The following is an 18,563-nucleotide window of genomic DNA, read 5'->3' as shown; positions in this document are numbered from 1 at the left end:
GCTTACGTGCTGGAAGTTGTATAAGTGTTCCGTAAGTAGGTCGGTAGATAATAATATAATAATGTACATCTTTTTTACAGCTTCACCTCATATTATATTTTAGTTATAAATGTACCAAATCATCATAGCTTATTGGTAAGTGGGATTTGACCATGGGCATAGTTAGTTAGGTATAGTACGCGACATGGCAGCTGGGGTGGGACGCCCTGCACACCCGCACAGTCCCCGCGCTAACCCGGGTATGCGGAGCGTCCCCGCGCCTCATACCCCGATGGCTATCTCGACCTGTCGCGGACTATATGTTGTTAGGTATATAAATTACCTACCTAGACTACTCGACGGAGGAAGTTTTGGCTACGTGATTGACAGGTTTCTGTACCTACTTACCTGATATAAAATGCTTTCAAAATCTTGTCTGATAGGAGTTAGGCCACCTGTCACCTGGTGGACTTAAGACTAAGTCATAAAAGTTTTAAAATACCTAAATACAGAATTCTGCAAATTATGCAATGAGCACAAGAGTGCCAAAGCAGGAAAAGCATTTATAATTGCATAAGAACCGACCTCGGGATGGAGTACTAGGTACAGTTCCCGCAAAACTCGTTTTATGTTGGGAGTTTGGAGCAACCACGCCTTCTACCACCGTGTCAACTAAGTACTAAAACTATTGAATTTAGTCAAACATCATCCATTGACGACTTAATTTTGTCTGTTCAATTACATGGTTTATATAGTTCGTTCTCGGCAGTAGTAAGACTACGACCGGAAGTGGCATATCCGAATTAAATTAAAGTGATGAACAAGGATCAATAGAATCGAATCTGCTTGGCACGATGCGTGCTGCGTGGGTGAGATATTTCCAAATAGTACAGATAAGACGTTTCTATACGATTAAGCTATTGTTCAAATTCTGTTCCGTTCTCCCACGGCATAAGCGCAGCAAAGAAGTTAATTGCTAATTAATCGTAAGTAATTGCTTACGTGCTGGAAGTTGTATAAGTGTTCCGTAAGTAGGTCGGTAGATAATAATATAATAATGTACATCTTTTTTACAGCTTCACCTCATATTATATTTTAGTTATAAATGTACCAAATCATCATAGCTTATTGGTAAGTGGGATTTGACCATGGGCATAGTTAGTTAGGTATAGTACGCGACATGGCAGCTGGGGTGGGACGCCCTGCACACCCGCACAGTCCCCGCGCTAACCCGGGTATGCGGAGCGTCCCCGCGCCTCATACCCCGATGGCTATCTCGACCTGTCGCGGACTATATGTAGTTAGGTATATAAATTACCTACCTAGACTACTCGACGGAGGAAGTTTTGGCTACGTGATTGACAGGTTTCTGTACCTACTTACCTGATATAAAATGCTTTCAAAATCTTGTCTGATAGGAGTTAGGCCACCTGTCACCTGGTGGACTTAAGACTAAGTCATAAAAGTTTTTAAAATACCTAAATACAGAATTCTGCAAATTATGCAACGAGCACAAGAGTGCCAAAGCAGGAAAAGCATTTATAATTGCATAAGAACCGACCTCGGGATGGAGTACTAGGTACAGTTCCCGCAAAACTCGTTTTATGTTGGGAGTTTGGAGCAACCACGCCTTCTACCACCGTGTCAACTAAGTGCTAAAACTATTGAATTTAGTCAAACATCATCCATTGACGACTTAATTTTGTCGGTTCAATTACACGGTTTAAATAACCCAGCAATGTAAGTGTTGTGCTATGCAGGTTTTATAGCAGTTGCGGTTTGTTACACAAGCATTGCATTGCTCGACGCGGAAGGCAGCAGTCGGCCAATGGAGCACTGCGCAACTCAAGCACGTCTCGTGCTAACTTACGCGATAATGAGGAATAGGTAGATAAGTACGTACTTACTTAATTTTTCATTAACCTCTGACAATTTGCCATCACCTATTTGCGATTAAATTAGAAAAAAATTTAATATTAATGTATTTGTAGTTCTACGTAGGTACCTACCATTGGTTACAAATTAGTTAGTACTTTTGGCGATGGTTACGAACCACAACGCTCTTTGTTCCAATGAGCAACCCAAATTCGAAATATACGTGTAGGTAGTAAGAGTAGATATGCTCCTAGTGCCAACACTTTAAACTCTATCTGTACATGGCTAAAACTATAAATCATAAACTGAGCGTAAACTGTAACCTTAAAGTTAGATCTGACGTTGTAATGGTTACCTACACGAAAGTAGTACTAACAGCGGATTACGTTTTGTTGATCGCTGACAGTTTAGGTACCCATGTGCTTATAGGCTGAGACACAGACCACCACCTATAGACGCCTAAAACCGGACACCCCGTATCGCTTAGGTAGTTGCTTAGCATAAAAGTCGGCGCACGCCCGTTCGGTACCCTCATTCCGCACTTTGTCTTGATTACGTGACTTTTGAGTCCACCAATCACAATAAAGCATTCTCCCCTGTCCCCCGCCAACATTTTACGATTTTGTTTTCATGTAAAACATTGTATTATGCGTACTTTTGAGGTTGAATTCTCTGTGGGCTGAGATCTATGTAGCCTTAAGACCAGTGGACATCTTTTAAAACTCCATCCCATCCCATCCATTGCCACGCCACTTGAGGCAAAAAGGTACCTACAATTTAGTTTTCCCTACCCGGCTTAATAGGTAAACACATTGTAGAAACCTCGGAAAAATGCGTACCTACCCAACCGACGCGGTTTACCTAGTTCGATGTTTTTCACTCGTACCAGCATTTCATTGTTAGTTCGCGATAAAAAGGTCCTATGCGCCGTGCATAGTGCGTCTGTTACACGTTTAAGGTACTTCTTTACCTTTTAAGTCACAAGTTCTGTCATTTAAGGAAAATTAAATAGATAAGTATTAATTGATCTGCTCGATATGCGTGGCGTGGCGATAGATGGGAATACCTAGGGTAGGTACCATACATACCTATTTGCGGCAACTATCTCCATCGCACCTGCTAAGTACCTGACTGCTGTTGTAATTTTATTTTACGTATGCCAAAATTTACAGCCTCGATAGCTCAACCGTTAAAGGAGCGGACTGAAAACCGAAACCTACTCCTAGCACAAGCTTTACACTTAATTGGAAAGGAAAGGGGAATATTAGTCAGCAACTTGGCTAATATTCTTTAAAAAAAATCTAATCTAATCGAAACTGTAGGTACCTACATACTGTTTAACTCTGTAAGACCATGTGTAAATTAATGTTTCTGCAAAATAAAGAAATTGAATTGAAACTTTTATCGAAATAATCTTAACGTAGGTACCTAATCGTATTAAGTACCTAATCTATTAAAAAAATTACCTAGACCTAGGTTAGGGTTAGAATTTTAATGAAAGCTCCAGCTGAGCTTAATACTAAGCCATACGAGCCGTCATCTAGGAATAGGTAAGTTTATCTACTGCTGCCATCCTTTTCCTAAAAATCTGCTAACTCCAAAAAGTAAGTAATTTTTGAGTTGGGAAAACCATGAAAATTTATAAAGACGATTTCTAGAGCCAATGCTCCGTTTTGAGCCATTTATTCATTAGAGATTCATAGCGGCCAATTAAGGCAGGCCTAGTGCAGCGCGCTTCACAGGCATTCGTCGTAGAGTCGTCTCATTATTTTTCCGAGCAAATGAACTTATTTGAAAGGCGTGTTTCAACATTCTTTGAAAGTGGAGTAACTTCCAAGGCCCGGCGAGACGTACTTGACCCTAATGATCGGGCAAACAAATCCTTTCGTAGCCATATAATACCTACCTCGAAAACGTCGCGGGACTGGTTCTTGCTTATTAGGGCATAGATTATACGGTCTAAAAATCTTCTCGAACTTTCAACCGAGTTCTTCTATTTATGGTCTTACTAGATGATGATGACCGCAACTTCATCCGTCTGGATTTAGGTCTTCTAAAATCCGGTGGGAATTAAAAGAACTCTTTGTTCTTCCGAGACAAAAGTAGCCTGTCCGTCCCCGGGATACAAGCTATCTTGTTACCATTCATCAAAATCGGTTCAACGGATGAGGTGAACGGTGAGGAGTTAAATTTTACGTTGTACCGAGCTCATGGCATTGGTTGGTTCTACATTGCATGCATAAAAATAAATGTCCAATGAGCTCGGTGGCTGAAGCTGTGATAGCATAGTGTTTAGGACGTCTGCCTCCTAATGTCCACGCACCGCTAACTTTTCGGAGTTATGTGCATTTTAAGTACTTAATTACATATCACTTGCTTTATCGGTGACGGAAATCACCGTGAGAAAACCCGCATGTGAAGTCTGCCAATCCGCACCTGGCCAGCGTGGTAGACTATGACCAAAAACCCTTCACTGATGGGTTGATCATCGTGAGCTCGGTGGCTACCACTCAGCGTTTAGTTACGCCGACTTACCCCTCATCATCATCATCATGATCAACCCATCACCGGCACAATACTGAGCGCGGGTCTCCTCTCAGAGTGAGAAGGGTTTTGGCCATAGTCTACCACGCTGGTCATGTGCGGATTGGTAGACTTCACATACCTTTGAGAACATTATGGAGAACTCTCAGGCATGCAGGTTTCCTCACGATGTTTTCCTTCACCGTTAAAGCAAGTGATATTTAATTACTTAAAACGCACATAACGCGCATGCTGGTTCTTCTCGGTAGGAAAGGCATTCCAAACCAGTGGTAGATGCATCCGACTATTCAAAAGTACTTGTAAAAGTTTATTTGAATAAAAAAGATTTTTATTTTTATTTTATTTACATAACTCCGAAAAGTTAGAGGTGCATGCCCAGGATCGAACCCCCGACCTCCGATTAGAAGGCGGACGTCCTAACCACTAGGCTATCACAGCTTACTCACCCCTCAGGCCCTTAAAATTAATATTTACAATGAAAATTAAACACAATTGTATTATGTCATCATATAGTTTTATTTTATATAAAAATCAAATGCACTCCCATCCATACTTCATCTCACTATATATAAATACAATAGAGTTCTTGCATACTGCAAATATGCAGAAAATAGCATTGGCTAATAACCACATTTTAGCTAGCATTTTAAACTACATAAGATTCATTTAACATAAGCATTTTTTATACATCATGTGATACAATTATTCCATAAATTGTTTAGTAAAATTTAAAGTTGAATTGAATTTATATAACTTTTTTTTCAATTAGTTTTAAGTTTACATATATTACACGTTATAATAAAGCCAGTTTCAGACGCGGCTACAATTTATATTATAATATTTAATTATTACAGCTGGCGGCTGTGACAGGCTTAATAAATCTATTTTTGCTATAATTTCGAATACTCCATGGCTGAATCACATAAAAGCAGTAACAACTATAATAAGTACGAAAACCTTAACACGTAAAGAGCTGGCACAACGAAGATCTAAATGTGTTAATATTACAATTAAATATAAAACTAGAATATAGTAATTACACCACCATACATGAAAATATGTACGGTTCCTATAACTGACAATATACACAATAAATAAGATCATGGAATGTTATTATTTCCTCATTTTATATTTCTGACCGCGGGACACTCGGTGAAGCTCTGGTTTCCTAGGACAGGTGCAGACTGCCGCGGTACGCGACAAGGCCGCGACGCGCGACAGCGACTTGCGTATCAGGTGGCCCTCGAGCAATCATTGTATGTTGTCCTAAAAACGCTCTCTGGGTAACCATCTTCTTTCAATTATTGAATTAAATGTTAACGACTATTCTGAACAAATATCGTATCCCACAAAGCTATCAAACCAAACATTAAAATAATAGCCATCAAGTTATAAGCAAAGGCTACAACTCGCATCAAGAAATTTTGTTTGGAATGGCTTATCTAGTGCGTTGTACATTAGAGATCGTCTGTATCAATAGACAACGTTACAGTGACGTCGTTTGATGCTATTAAACGGTGGTATTTATGATGTCACCGATATCTTACGAAACCAGAGCTTATGGGGTAAGAGTTAAGGCACACTAGAACATACCATAAGTAAAGTTCTTCCACGAAGACATTTCATCGAATTTTCGTGCAAGTAGGTACGTATTATATGAGTATAATGTTAAATACTGATACATCAATATTAATATGAACATATAAGCACATTTATTTGACACCTGTGCTCGTTACAGACCGAAAAGTATTAAAGGCCATCAAATAGATTCGATTTAAAATTAAATAATAAAAGAGCATTGAACACGATATTAAACTATTGACTAAGTATTATCGCAGTGTGCATTAACCCTAAGATACACAATAAAAAAAAAACTAATTTCATTAAGGATAAATTATAGCAAAAATACTTGTAAATATACATACATAGAGTTAGTTTCATGTAAAAAGACTACTGGGCGACAGTGGAGGGGATGTTTCTGCACATGGGCATAGGGTTGTATTTTTGACGAACCAATGTGCGGCCGATTAGCCAACTTCGACTCAACCCTTCACTTCGCGCCAACAAGTAAATCGATAAATCTCCTACTGCGCAGGTACAGGTCAGCGGTCTTTTTACATGAAACGAGCTGTAATGACTACAGAGAACATTCAATATGCGCGTGCGCCGCAAATGATTGCACAAGTCCGTAGTGGCAAAGTCCTCGAGCACTAAACTGTTTCACACTCAGCGCGTAAAGTAACCACCACAGCTCCACAACAGTCGGAGCACACCTGAGTGGTGAAACATCTGTGAACAATATATCAGTTCAATACATATGTTTGGATTAGTAAATGAAAGTTCGCCATTAGAAAATGTATTCACTATAGTCGGATTTTTAACTAAACAACACGTTTTGACATTAGCTAATGTGAAATCGTAAAATAATGATACCATATTTAAGATGTTAGTGATGTATGTGGTTCAGTTGGGTCATGTGAATGAGTCCATGAACCAGTCCCTGCTTCTCTATTTTAGATTGAACTTTCACAAGAAGAGTGAATAAGAAGCATTATAAAACTATTATGATTACTAAAATAAAATAAGCACCTAGAGATCGTATAATTGTGTTTTAAAACGTTACAAGAACTGTAACTTTTTGACGGCAAGGAGCAGAGTCTGATGCAAAATAAATAGTATAGGCATGATAGTTTACGGTAAAGTTACATTTAAGCAACACTAACTATATTACAGCATACAAATAGCATAACAGCCGCTATGCCTAATGAGTATGATTATACCCAATTATCCCCATGCGTGATACACATTGCGAAAACAATATTCGCGTGAAACGGTTACGTATTCAATTTGTTGATTGCTTGATTTGCTCGTTATTGAACAATTAACTAGTGTTGCAATTGGCATCATATAAACAAAATGATATATCAAGGTTGGAAGACAAAAAACAGTAGAAAAATGTTCTGACCTCTGCAAAGATTTTATCGGTTGTCGTGGTCTAAATATATAAACGGAAAATGTGACTGACTGACTGACTGACTGATCTATCAACGCACAGCTCAAACTAATGGACGGATCGGGTTGAAATTTGACATGCAGATAGGCTATTATGACGTAGGCATCCGCTAAGAAAGGATTTTTTTAAACTCACCCCCTAAGGGGGTGAAATAGGGGTTTGAAATTTGTGTAGTCCACGCGGACGAAGTCGCGAGCATAGGCTAGTTTATTTATATTTGTCATGATTTGGTAAAGGAATTGTCTAATAAACGGGATTTTGGTTAGTGTGTTTAGAATCAAAATGAAAGTTTTAATCTTTAGGCATATACAACGACAGAAAAGAAAAGAAACAAGTCAGTCAGTTGATGGAGCAAGGAACATAATATTGACAATAGAACGAGATCACATCAGCATTATTGATGGATTAAGGCAATATCCTTACACAATCTATTAAAGAACAATCATTAAAAGTCGCTCAGCGAGCTATGGAGAGGGTTATGTTAGGAGTTTTCCCTAGGGATAAGATCCGAAATGAGGAAATCCGCAAGAGAACCATGGTCACTAACATAACCCAAACCATTAGCAAAGTGAAGGGCAGTGGGCACAAGTCAGGCCATCTTGCCGTAGGGGCGATGGGCGTTAGAACTTAGAGCTGAAAAATCCTAGAGTGGAGACCGCATAACTGTGCAAGCGTAGTGTAGGGCGCCCTCCAGCACGATGGATCGACGGTACAAAGAGGCTGGCGGGAAGTGAATGAGTCTGAACCGTTTTCCAACAGTAAGACGTACCGGCTAGTGGTGCGCGTCCGCGTAGAGCGTGGTGGCAATGTAGGTAGTGGGCACAAAGCCCTCCTCGCTGGTGTTGCTGCGCCGCACGCGCGTCCAGCCGTCGCCCGCGTCCGTCTCCAGCACTAGTAGTTGCTCGCCGCATTCCATACGCATCGTAGAGCCTGTGCCGTTTGCTGTAATACAAAACAAACGTTAATTATCAAAAATGTGACTAAATAATTACTAACTATGCAGATGAGCACGCAACTTTATCCGCATAAATTTAGTTTTTTAAAATCCGGAGGGAACTCTGATTTTCCAAGACAAAAAGTAGCCCACGCCGTCTTCAAGACGCAAGCTATTTCTAAACCAAATATATGATGCTTGCGACTACATCCACGTGGATTTAGGATTTTTAGGAATCCCGTGGGAACTCTATGATTTTCCGGGACAAATGGCCTTCCCTGGAATAGCTGGCATTTCAGCCATCTCTTGGTCATCTCTTTACCAAATTTCGTTAAAAACGGTTAAACAGATGTCCCGTGAAAAGCTAGCAGACAGACACACTCGCAATTTTATAATGTTACTTAGTATGGATATTGATTTCAATATAATTTACCTTCAAAAGCGTAAAGCGCTTTGCAGTATCCCAGCGGCTGTAGATCGGCTTCATAATAGTAATCTCCATAGAAGTCATGGTCAGGATCGTGGTCGTTGTCGTCGTGGTCGCCATTCGTATGGTCCGTGTGCGCCGCGGCCAGCTCCCCGCCGAGGCCGGACTCTGGGGAGCCGCCGGCCGCCCTGCCGCCAGTGCAGGAGCCCCCGCCGACACCCGGCCCGGTGCCAGTGCCTGTGCAACCGGTTCCGGTACTGACGGACGATTCAGACGCCGACCGTGAGAGAGATTCACTGTTTGACCCAATGCTGCTGACAAATGAGAACATTTTTTTAAACAATAATACTTAAATAATTATAAATGGTCCTGGTTATAGTACATTATATTTATTGATTTATGTAATATACAGACATGGATTGTGTTTGATAATGATATCAATTTTCAAATCCAAGATAAAAATCTTTCATTTTAATAAAACGCATTGGTGTCATCCGTTTTCGTATCAAAGATGGCGAACCTCTAGGTTTTCCAGGGCATTGATAACGCTAATGACATCCATTTTCATCAGAGCCTAATGGTTAAGGTTTCCCGGGCATGCACGTGGGTGGTGCAGTGCCGCAACGAAACGCTGTTTACTACTGATTCCGAGACTGATGCGTTGCGGTGCGGCGCCATACGACGTTACATCGCATCGTGTGACATAACTGTGGTTTGTATGCAGGATGACGTAGCTGTACGGCTCAAGTGCCGCCGCTGCATCATCCTACACATAAATCACAGTACCATCAACCCATACCACGCAACGCGTCGCAAAGTGTGCGGCGCCGCACCGCATGCATGGCGAACCTGGGGCCAGAAATACAGAGACAAGGAGGGGTGATGCAGTGCATCACCGTACTCTCTGCAGGAGCCGCAAGGTGTGTCAACTCAATACAGTAGCCGGCAGAAAAATATTGTACATCGACCTTTAGAAAGAGATAGCGGTTTCTTAGAGCGTTGACTTTGTCATTGAGACCGATAAAACGTCAAATAAGTATGAGTGACTGAGACAACGCTCTACGAAGCCGAAATCTATTTCTAACTAGCTGATTCCTGCGACTTCGTCCGCGTGGATTTACGTTTTTTAAAATCCCGCGGGAACTCTTTGATTTTTCGGGATTGTTGTCGTTGCTTGGTACCTACAATATGAATTCACTATGAACACTTCCTGAATCTTGATAACTCAGGCGGGCAGTAACTCTGCAGCATCAGGATTAAGGAGTTGAATCCAGAATTTTTTATGTGACCACGACGTAAACTTTTTTTGTTGATTAAAAAAAAAAAAATTGCAAATCGGTCCAGAAACCTCGAAAAAATCGATGTAGAAAAAAGAACCACCTCCTTTTTGACAGTCGGTTAGAAACCGATGACTTTGAAATATTTACGGAACAATCTTTAAAATATCCCCTTTCTAACAAAAAAAGAATGAATGAAATCGGACTACGCGTTAATGAATTACAACTCAGTATACATTTTAACTTTCGTCCCCTCTCCTACGGGAGCCATGCTGAATTTCGGGATAAAAAGTATCCTATATTCTTCCTCATAGTATGACCTCAAATCGTACCAAGTTTCATTGGAATCCATTCAGTAGTTTCAGCGTGATGCGCGGCCGTGATACAGACAGACAGACAGACAGACAGACAGACAGACAAAATTACAGTTTTGGGTTCAGTATCGATTATAGAGTGCCCTCGAAAAAAAATTTCAAAATATCTTCAATGTACAGAATTTGACCTGTTACAGTTTTATTATAAGTATTGATATTGATGATTGATAGTCGATGTACAATATTACCTGCCTTATTGTGGTGCGGCGCGGCAGCACACCGGAAACGCATCATGTGTGTAGGTCTAGGTTGACAGGAATATCACTTACCTAGTGGCCTGCGTGGGCGCGGCGCCGTTGGTGCGCGCGGCGGGGTTCAGCTGCGGCGCGCACACCTGGTTGTTGGCCTCCGTCAACAACTCCTCGTACTTGCGCAACTGAGCACGCAACTTCTTCAGCTTGTCACAACATTCGTTTAATTGACCTGTCAACATAGTTTTTTTTATTTTATTTCATTGTGAGATAGATACATTTTAAAGAAGCGCGCGATTCCATTTCTAAAAATGAATCGGCAATTTTTTTGAGCTTTATCTATTGTATGGTACTAACGACTATTAAACACTATGAAAAAAATGACGGCCTCAAAAAGGCTGTTCTGTTTGGCGGCTATTTAAAATCAACAGTTCAAACAAATTCCTACTCCTAGCACAAACTTAACGCTTAGTTGGAGAGAAAACTTTTAAATTTTAAATAGATAGCATTAGTTTTTGCATTTTTGTAGAACCTAAAACTTACAATATTATATTTCAGTAAATGAGATTTTAGTCTGCAAATAATAGTATCTTGTTCCAATTATATCTGGTTTTTTATTGGTTTCTATAGCATTAAACTTTTAGACCAACCATAATAAAAATACAGAAGTGAAGATATAATAGAGCAATAGACACAAGCAAACCTTCAACAGTCATTGGATCTCCTAGAGTGGGGTTTGTCTCATAGACACCTTTCATTTTCATAAGACCCTCCATCGCAGCTTGTTCCTGGCCAACCTGAAATCAATGCAATTTTAATAATGTTTCATATTACAAATCCAAATAATATATAAAAGATTGGCTGATTGACTGACTGACTGATCTATCAACGCACAGCTCAAACTACTGAACGTATCGGGCTGAAATTTGGCATGCAGATAGCTATTATGACTTAAACATCTGCTAAGAAAGAATTCTTGAAAATTCAACCCCTAAGACGGTAAAATAGGGGTTCGAAATTTGTGTAGTCCACGCGGGCAAAGTCGCGGGCATTTGCAAGTTAATGTATAAGACTTTTTAATAACTCTTAAGAAACTAGAAATTTTCCAGTTAATACATCATATTTTTTTTTCATTAGACTGGCTTTTATATTTTATCCTTACCTATAAACCACAACCATTTTGGATAAACATAATGGATATTAATTATTTACCTGTTTTGTCAATTCGTGTACTTTTGCTTGAAGTTTCTTTTTCTTTTGGTTCGGTGGCAAGTCTGAATAATCCTCCTTTCCATCCATCGACATGTTATTCTGCAACACATAACATATTGTTAGGAGAGACAGTGTGCATATTCAACTATAAAATGGTTAGTAAATGGTATAAAATGGAAAGTAAAGTTGAATGATATCATTGAAAGAAGGTGGACTTGTAAAGATTGCACTATTTAATCATGGCATCCACTTTTGATACCGCAAAATCAAACAGTTCTCAGACGATTTTTGAAAAACTCAAATCTACGTGGACGAAGTCACAGGCAACATCTTTTTGGTACAGAGGACAGCTTGCATCCCTAAGTTGGACATTTACTACTTTTTATCCTGGATAAACAACAGTCCCCATGGGATTTTTAAAAACCTAAATCCACGCGGACGAAGCCGTGGGCATCATCTACTAGTATCTAGTAGTAATTCTTATACAGACAAAAATTCAATGTAAAACAACTTAACATTTGTACTTGTATGTATAGTGTACTGATGCCACTCTGACAGGTAGAATCATTATTTAAATTAGTATTGTATAATAAAATACTTGAGCCCATAGAAACTTTTTAACACCTAGAATAGTCATAATGTACATGTTATTAATAGATTAAACACATATTTGAAATTAAATTATTAAAGTATGAATATTAGTATTGGTTACGATCAGTATGAAAACTTTGAGAGATCGATGTTGATGACGTCAATAATAATTAAGTAATTATTTTATGCAAGCGAAGAAGATCTTATTGACAAATGTATATTCACAAATATTATTAACCAACACAGAAAAATAAAACCAAATCTGTGAAACACATAAGGGTGACGTGTTAAGATTTTATGATGATGTAAGCAAATAGTTTTCTTAAACTTTCATCTGTTTGTTGGGGATGGTGATATTTAGATTTTTGGCCCATGTGATATTTGCATTGACTTATATTTAACTTTGTATGGACAGGGCTATTGAACAAACAAAATGGCACCGACTCAGTGGTGCTTTAGCACCAATGCAACCTCAGTGACGTCTGGATTTCAAACGGGTCGTTCATTAGTATCTAAGAGGTGGTGCTGATTTATTTGGTCCCAAAACCGTGAAAAATTTTGTTCGGTTGACCATATCTTGTCATTTATATCGATGGATATTTGCAATTTTATCCCATTTTAAAGAATTTACTAGAGTGCCTATTTTAATGACGCTGAAAATAAAAATATACTTCTTTTTGCATACTAAACTATAGTACATAATTAAAATATGATGAAAGGATTCCCACTGTAAGCCATATAAAATTCTTTGAGCAGAACTTTCAAGGTGTTCACAGTGAAAATGGTAAAACAAGAAAAAGTGGCAAACACAACAGATTTTTTATTTGCAAGACTGATTAAGAGAGACTAGGAAACTAAAGTGTTACTAAATAGTCTATAAAATTATGTGTCTTGTGCATAATACCCAGAACAGACTATCCAACACACAGACTAACCTTCAAAGAGTTGCACGCCTCAATAATCTTCTGCCAAAGCATTAGCCAGCGAGCACGAGACGAGGAAGCAAACAAATAAAGATTAAACTAACAATAAATAATAATAAATAGAACCAATTTTAAGGAAAAGTAACGAAAAATCTAAAATTATTGAAATTAAATCGGGTATGTAATGTTTTTAATATTTACGTAGTAAAAAATAATGGTAAACATTTGCAAAACAAAAGTGGCAACTGCAAGTGATATTAAATGATTATAAATTTTTGTACTGTTTTTCTATATTTTCTCAAAAAACATCCAAATATAACAGCATATTTTATCACGTTATTTATATGGGACAAAAACAATCACTACTAAATGTTTAATGATGAAAAATGTTTCAGTTATTATTGTACAATGGGAAGAAATAAAAAATGAAAAATGAAATAAAGAATGATGATCCTATTTCTAAATGAAAAACTGTAAAAAGTAGTTTTTGAGATATCATCAAAAAAGTGGAAATTTTAACTCATTTTTCTAAATACAGAATGCCACGACGAAACAAAATCAATTTTAACAAAAAACTTACGTGGAAACATATTTATTGAAAATTTCTACTTTTTTGGTTATAACTAAAAAAATATTTTTTCAATTAATCACTTTTTAGAAATAGGATGGTCGAACAGTTATTTTCTTAGCTAAGTATAAAGTTGATATTAGTGACTTGTAATAAAGGGCGAAGGTAAGATAATATGTTAAGTAACATATCGAAAGTAAACAGCTATGGTTGTAAGTTGGTTTTAAGTACTTTGGGTGAAAGAACTACATTTATTGTCAACTTATAGTACAAACTTGTTTCGTAATTTTATAACAATATTTCCCTTCGACAAAGGACCAAAAAAGATTGAAATACCAGGGAGGAAAAGGAATTCGATGAGTAAAACCAAAAATAACGTATTAGATTATTCAAGGAATAGTTAAAGATGTGTATTATATTGAATGAGAAACTGAAGACATCGGATGAAGCTTCGTGTCATGCATATAACTTACGTCCCCACTACCGCGGGTCAACTTACTTTTTCCACGTAACGCGGCCGCCGCCATTAATTTGTATGGATGTTATGTGAACCCGAGTTAGGTAGGGATCGAGGGATAACAGATAAAAACATATTAGTACCTCTAAATAATAATCATTTCACAGCCACAGACATTGTAAGGTTGTACAGATGACAGACGCGAAATATACCAGATATAAAAATTTACCTACTACAAACTTTTAAAAGTATCTAATGTATAAAATATCTTGAAATAGACCGACCCGTACAAAGCGTTCCATCGACGCGACTACGTATTCAATATATCTATAGATATAAACTGACTGACTGACATATCAACTTAAAACTTAATTCACTGAGTCTAGAAATTTTCGATTATGCATCAAAGAATTCCCACAGGAATTAAAAAAAACCGAATTTACGCGGACGAAGTCGCGGGCATCATCTAGTCGTAAATAAAAGCCGCCGGCTTTGGTGTGTTTAGTACTTAGCAATGTCTGTAGATATAAAAATACCGTAATACATAAATAAACAACGAACATAATAACAAAGTAAACATAACATTTCAGAAACCATATAGGTACTGCACGTCATATTTCCCATAAATACATGCAAGCTAATTGAACATTTTAGAAGCAGGTAAGCCCTTTACTTAATTTAATTGCACAGCCCCTTCAGCGTCGGATTTCATAATACTAGTTACCTATATTTTAAGACTAACTAAAATCGTCTATAATATAATCATATGAATAAAATATGTACCCAAGTGTTTAAAATTATCAAACTACATAGTATAATATAAATATTGAATAAAGTCATCGCATTAAAGATCAAAAACTAACTACGCAACTAAATATAAGTATTGCACATGACGGTTTTTTCGCATGTCGTCGACGCAGAAAATAAACTCTTAAATAAGGGAAATTGAAGCAATATAACCTGGAGCGCCTATTAGACATAAATGGTCCAGTCTGACCGTCTATTCGCCAAGCAAAGTTGATTACAGGATTTGGTCCAACAGACACGTTACTCTCGCCTGTAAAGTAGTATTGCGTACGACCAAATTCGTTGTATGCGCCAGCCTTGACTGCTTCGACTACGCGTGAAAAAATCGTCGTATGCTCTTAAATAAACTATAATACGGCCAAGTGTAAAAGTGTCACCTTATTCGAGCTGAATATGGAGAGGAGTCCGCCTCGCTTCTTGATCCGGTTGCCGGACACGGTTCCCCGCGCCGCCGTGAGGTGGTTGTGAGTGGCGTGCGCGGCTGGCGCATCAGTCGCGTCTGCGCCAGTCGCCGCCTCGAACCGGAAGTCTTCCGGGGGTACGAAACCGGATTTGTACCTCTCTATTACTAGTTGTGTATCCTGAAATACGATTTTTAGTTCTTATTCTTTATCTTAGTATGCCAAACCGGTAAACTTTCCTAAAGTCGAATTTTTTATTAGAACAACACGTTTTGACATTTTAATGTCAAATCGTAAAATAATGATGCCATATTTAAGATAATAGTGATGTATGTGGTTCAGTTGTGTCAAGTGAATGAGTCAATGAAACAGTTCCTGCTTCTCTATTTTAGATTGAGCTCACAATAGCGTCAAAAACTGTTGTTTAATTAAAAATTCGACCTTATTAGCAACTATTTTGCAGATACGTGATTGAAATTTTTAAATGGTTCAATCGGAGTTGTATACTTGTACACGATCTCTTAACTTAATAAAAATAAATAAAAATCTGTTTTAGAATGTAGAGGTGAAGCCTTTGCATAATTGATACTCTACTTGATATAGTTATCTTACTTCGAAAATTGAAAATACTAATTATTAGTTTATGACCACAATTTAATTTTTTTGTGTGTTGTAACCACAAATTTACGGTTTTCAGACTTTTCCCCGAATGTCAGTTATAAGACCTACCTACCTGCCAAATTTCATGATTCTAGGTCAACGAGAAGTACCCTGTAGGTTTCTTGACAGACAGACAGACAGACAACAAAGTGATCCTATAGGGGTTCCGTTTTTCCTTTTGAGGTACAGAACCCTAAAAATTGATTGATTCAATTGAGTGCAGTTTATATAGAACCTGAATTTTTGTCTCCTTCATGGACTTTTATGGTTGTTAGTAATACACAGGGTTCGTAGCACATGCAAAGACAGGATTTTTGCACGTGTAACATAATTATGTCGAAAGTCATCATGATCATGTCTTTACCTCTTGGAATTGACACTTTTCATTTAAAGTTATAAACCAATCAAATGTCACTAAACCTATCCATTATGTTTGTTTAACTACTGATTGTAGCCTATCAATAATTATGTTTATGTTCTTCTTCTGCTTCCATCTACTTGATTGCAGGTGTTAGTCAAAAATAACATCTCAGTCAACACAATTTAAAGTTATTCTTTTAAAGTTATTCACTTACGTCTTTTTCGTTAATACTTTTGGCCGCATGCTCCATTCCGTCGAGACACTGAATTATAATTGGAAACACTTTCCTTTCAACGTCTACTGAACTTAACATGAAATTCTTTATATTCTTTATTCTCTTCTCATCTAAATCCTGAAACAATCAAATTACAAAGTAAATAATGGAATTTACACTGTCTATGCTTATATATAATATCCTTTGCTTATAATGCTTTAGCTTCATATGCTACATGCCTTGATACTAAACACGAATAATATTTTCATATGTAGGAGTACTGTCATGTGTGTACTGTGTACTGATCAAAACAAATTTAATGACTCACTGACTGACTGAGCTGAGCTCATGATTCAAAATACGCAATAGCAGAATTTTTGATAGCTATCGGCGACTTTTGTTAATTTACAGGTGATTTTTCAAAATAAAATATGAACTACTAAAGTGATAATATTTTCGGGGTGAACTAAAAATTGCACAATATGTTTTATAGTCAGAATCCAATTTACATTCAAAACCATTTTTTTAATATAACATGGAAAGTGGGAGCCCTACGTGACCTCGTTGGCTCCGAGCCAGTGCAGGCCCGTAGGCGCTTGCACTCAGACGTTTCACAGAATTGTGTCAAAGTTTAAATTACTTCCTATTATTAAACAACGTTGTGCGAACATATGGCTCGAGCCAAATGGACCATCGGAGGGAAACAGTCAATTTTATTTTCTTTTGTCAAGTTGCTAATTAGGGCTAGGTTATTTATGACTATTCTTTAAGCTTTACGAGGCCGAGCATCCTCGACTTAAGGCAAACTGAAGCTGTCCAAATGAATACGTTTACTGTTTACCCATCCCCACTAAACGGATTCAGACTAAGGATCTTCTGTACGCGACAAACTACTTGATAGTCTGTCAGCGAAAGCTTCAAGGCGCGTCTTCCTTCCAATTTCTTGTAAATATTGAAAGTTTGTTCTACACGTTGAACGCCCCGCAGGACGCACACTAATGGGTTGGGATGATGACGACATGAAACTATTCTGCATTATTGTTTAGAAAATCACGTCATTTTACTTATGTTTGGGTTTACAGTAGTGAGTATCATAATAGGTGATTCATATCAATACCTGTAGCTGTTTGAAAACGTGCGGTAACCGTTGTTCGTAGTGTTGTCTTTGCGCCTCGTTTGTTTTCCGGAGTTGGTCCATATATTCCTGTTTCGCGTCTTCGCACGCTTGACTTCTGAGTTTCATGTTTGTTTTCTGTTTTTCTACCTCCGCTCGACTGTGAATAAGAAACAACATCAATATTAGTATCACAGCATGGAAATTGTCACATGTACTTTTCACATATTGTGATCATTTGTATACTTATCACTACATATATTATAAATTAAAGTCCCCCGCTGCATTGAGTTCGTGTCTGTTCGGGCTAATATCAGAAACTATTGTACGAAGTTTCATACGGTATTCACCAATAGAAACAGGTATTATCTAAGAAAGTTATAGGCTAAAAACTTATGAATATTTTGCGAAATTAGGTAAGGTATGATGATAATTATGCACAGAAAAATCGTCATCTAAGAGCTTCCATGGTGTGCGCTGCGTAAATCTGATTAGCGATAAAGGTCTATCATGAAATGCTGTACCATTTACATACTAATATCCGTTTAGTCAACGCCTGGCATTAATTTTGAACATCTACTCAATCTTATACCTACTACTACCGTTCTAGGACATTCTACTAAAGTCAGCTTCTGCCAGCT

General features: G+C 37.9%; 1 protein-coding gene across 6 annotated transcripts in view; it reads right to left on the bottom strand.

Annotated features, from left to right (window-relative positions):
• Positions 1 to 4,890: 4,890 nt before the first annotated feature.
• Cip4 (formin-binding protein 1-like Cip4) overlaps positions 4,891 to 18,563 on the bottom strand; it is an 82,360-nt gene continuing 68,687 nt past the window's right edge. The window contains exons 6-15 of one of the 6 annotated variants that reach the window (XM_034985039.2): positions 17,926 to 18,082; positions 16,809 to 16,946; positions 15,550 to 15,753; positions 13,353 to 13,382; positions 11,827 to 11,925; positions 11,318 to 11,411; positions 10,693 to 10,846; positions 8,779 to 9,086; positions 8,181 to 8,353; positions 4,891 to 6,687 (exon numbers count right to left, since the gene is read on the bottom strand). In XM_034985039.2, coding sequence (XP_034840930.1) covers positions 8,184 to 8,353; positions 8,779 to 9,086; positions 10,693 to 10,846; positions 11,318 to 11,411; positions 11,827 to 11,925; positions 13,353 to 13,382; positions 15,550 to 15,753; positions 16,809 to 16,946; positions 17,926 to 18,082 — 1,354 coding nt within the window. In that variant the 3' untranslated portion in view covers positions 4,891 to 6,687; positions 8,181 to 8,183. The remainder of the gene's footprint in view (positions 6,688 to 8,180; positions 8,354 to 8,778; positions 9,087 to 10,692; positions 10,847 to 11,317; positions 11,412 to 11,826; positions 11,926 to 13,352; positions 13,383 to 15,549; positions 15,754 to 16,808; positions 16,947 to 17,925; positions 18,083 to 18,563) is intronic. The other 5 variants (XM_034985041.2, XM_034985040.2, XM_034985042.2 and 2 more) reach the window with 5 other exon arrangements.

Source organism: Maniola hyperantus, chromosome 4, assembly GCF_902806685.2.
Source record: "Maniola hyperantus chromosome 4, iAphHyp1.2, whole genome shotgun sequence".
Lineage (NCBI taxonomy): Eukaryota > Metazoa > Arthropoda > Insecta > Lepidoptera > Nymphalidae > Maniola > Maniola hyperantus.
Note: the sequence above shows the minus strand (reverse complement) of the source record. Positions and strands in the feature narration are given on the sequence as shown.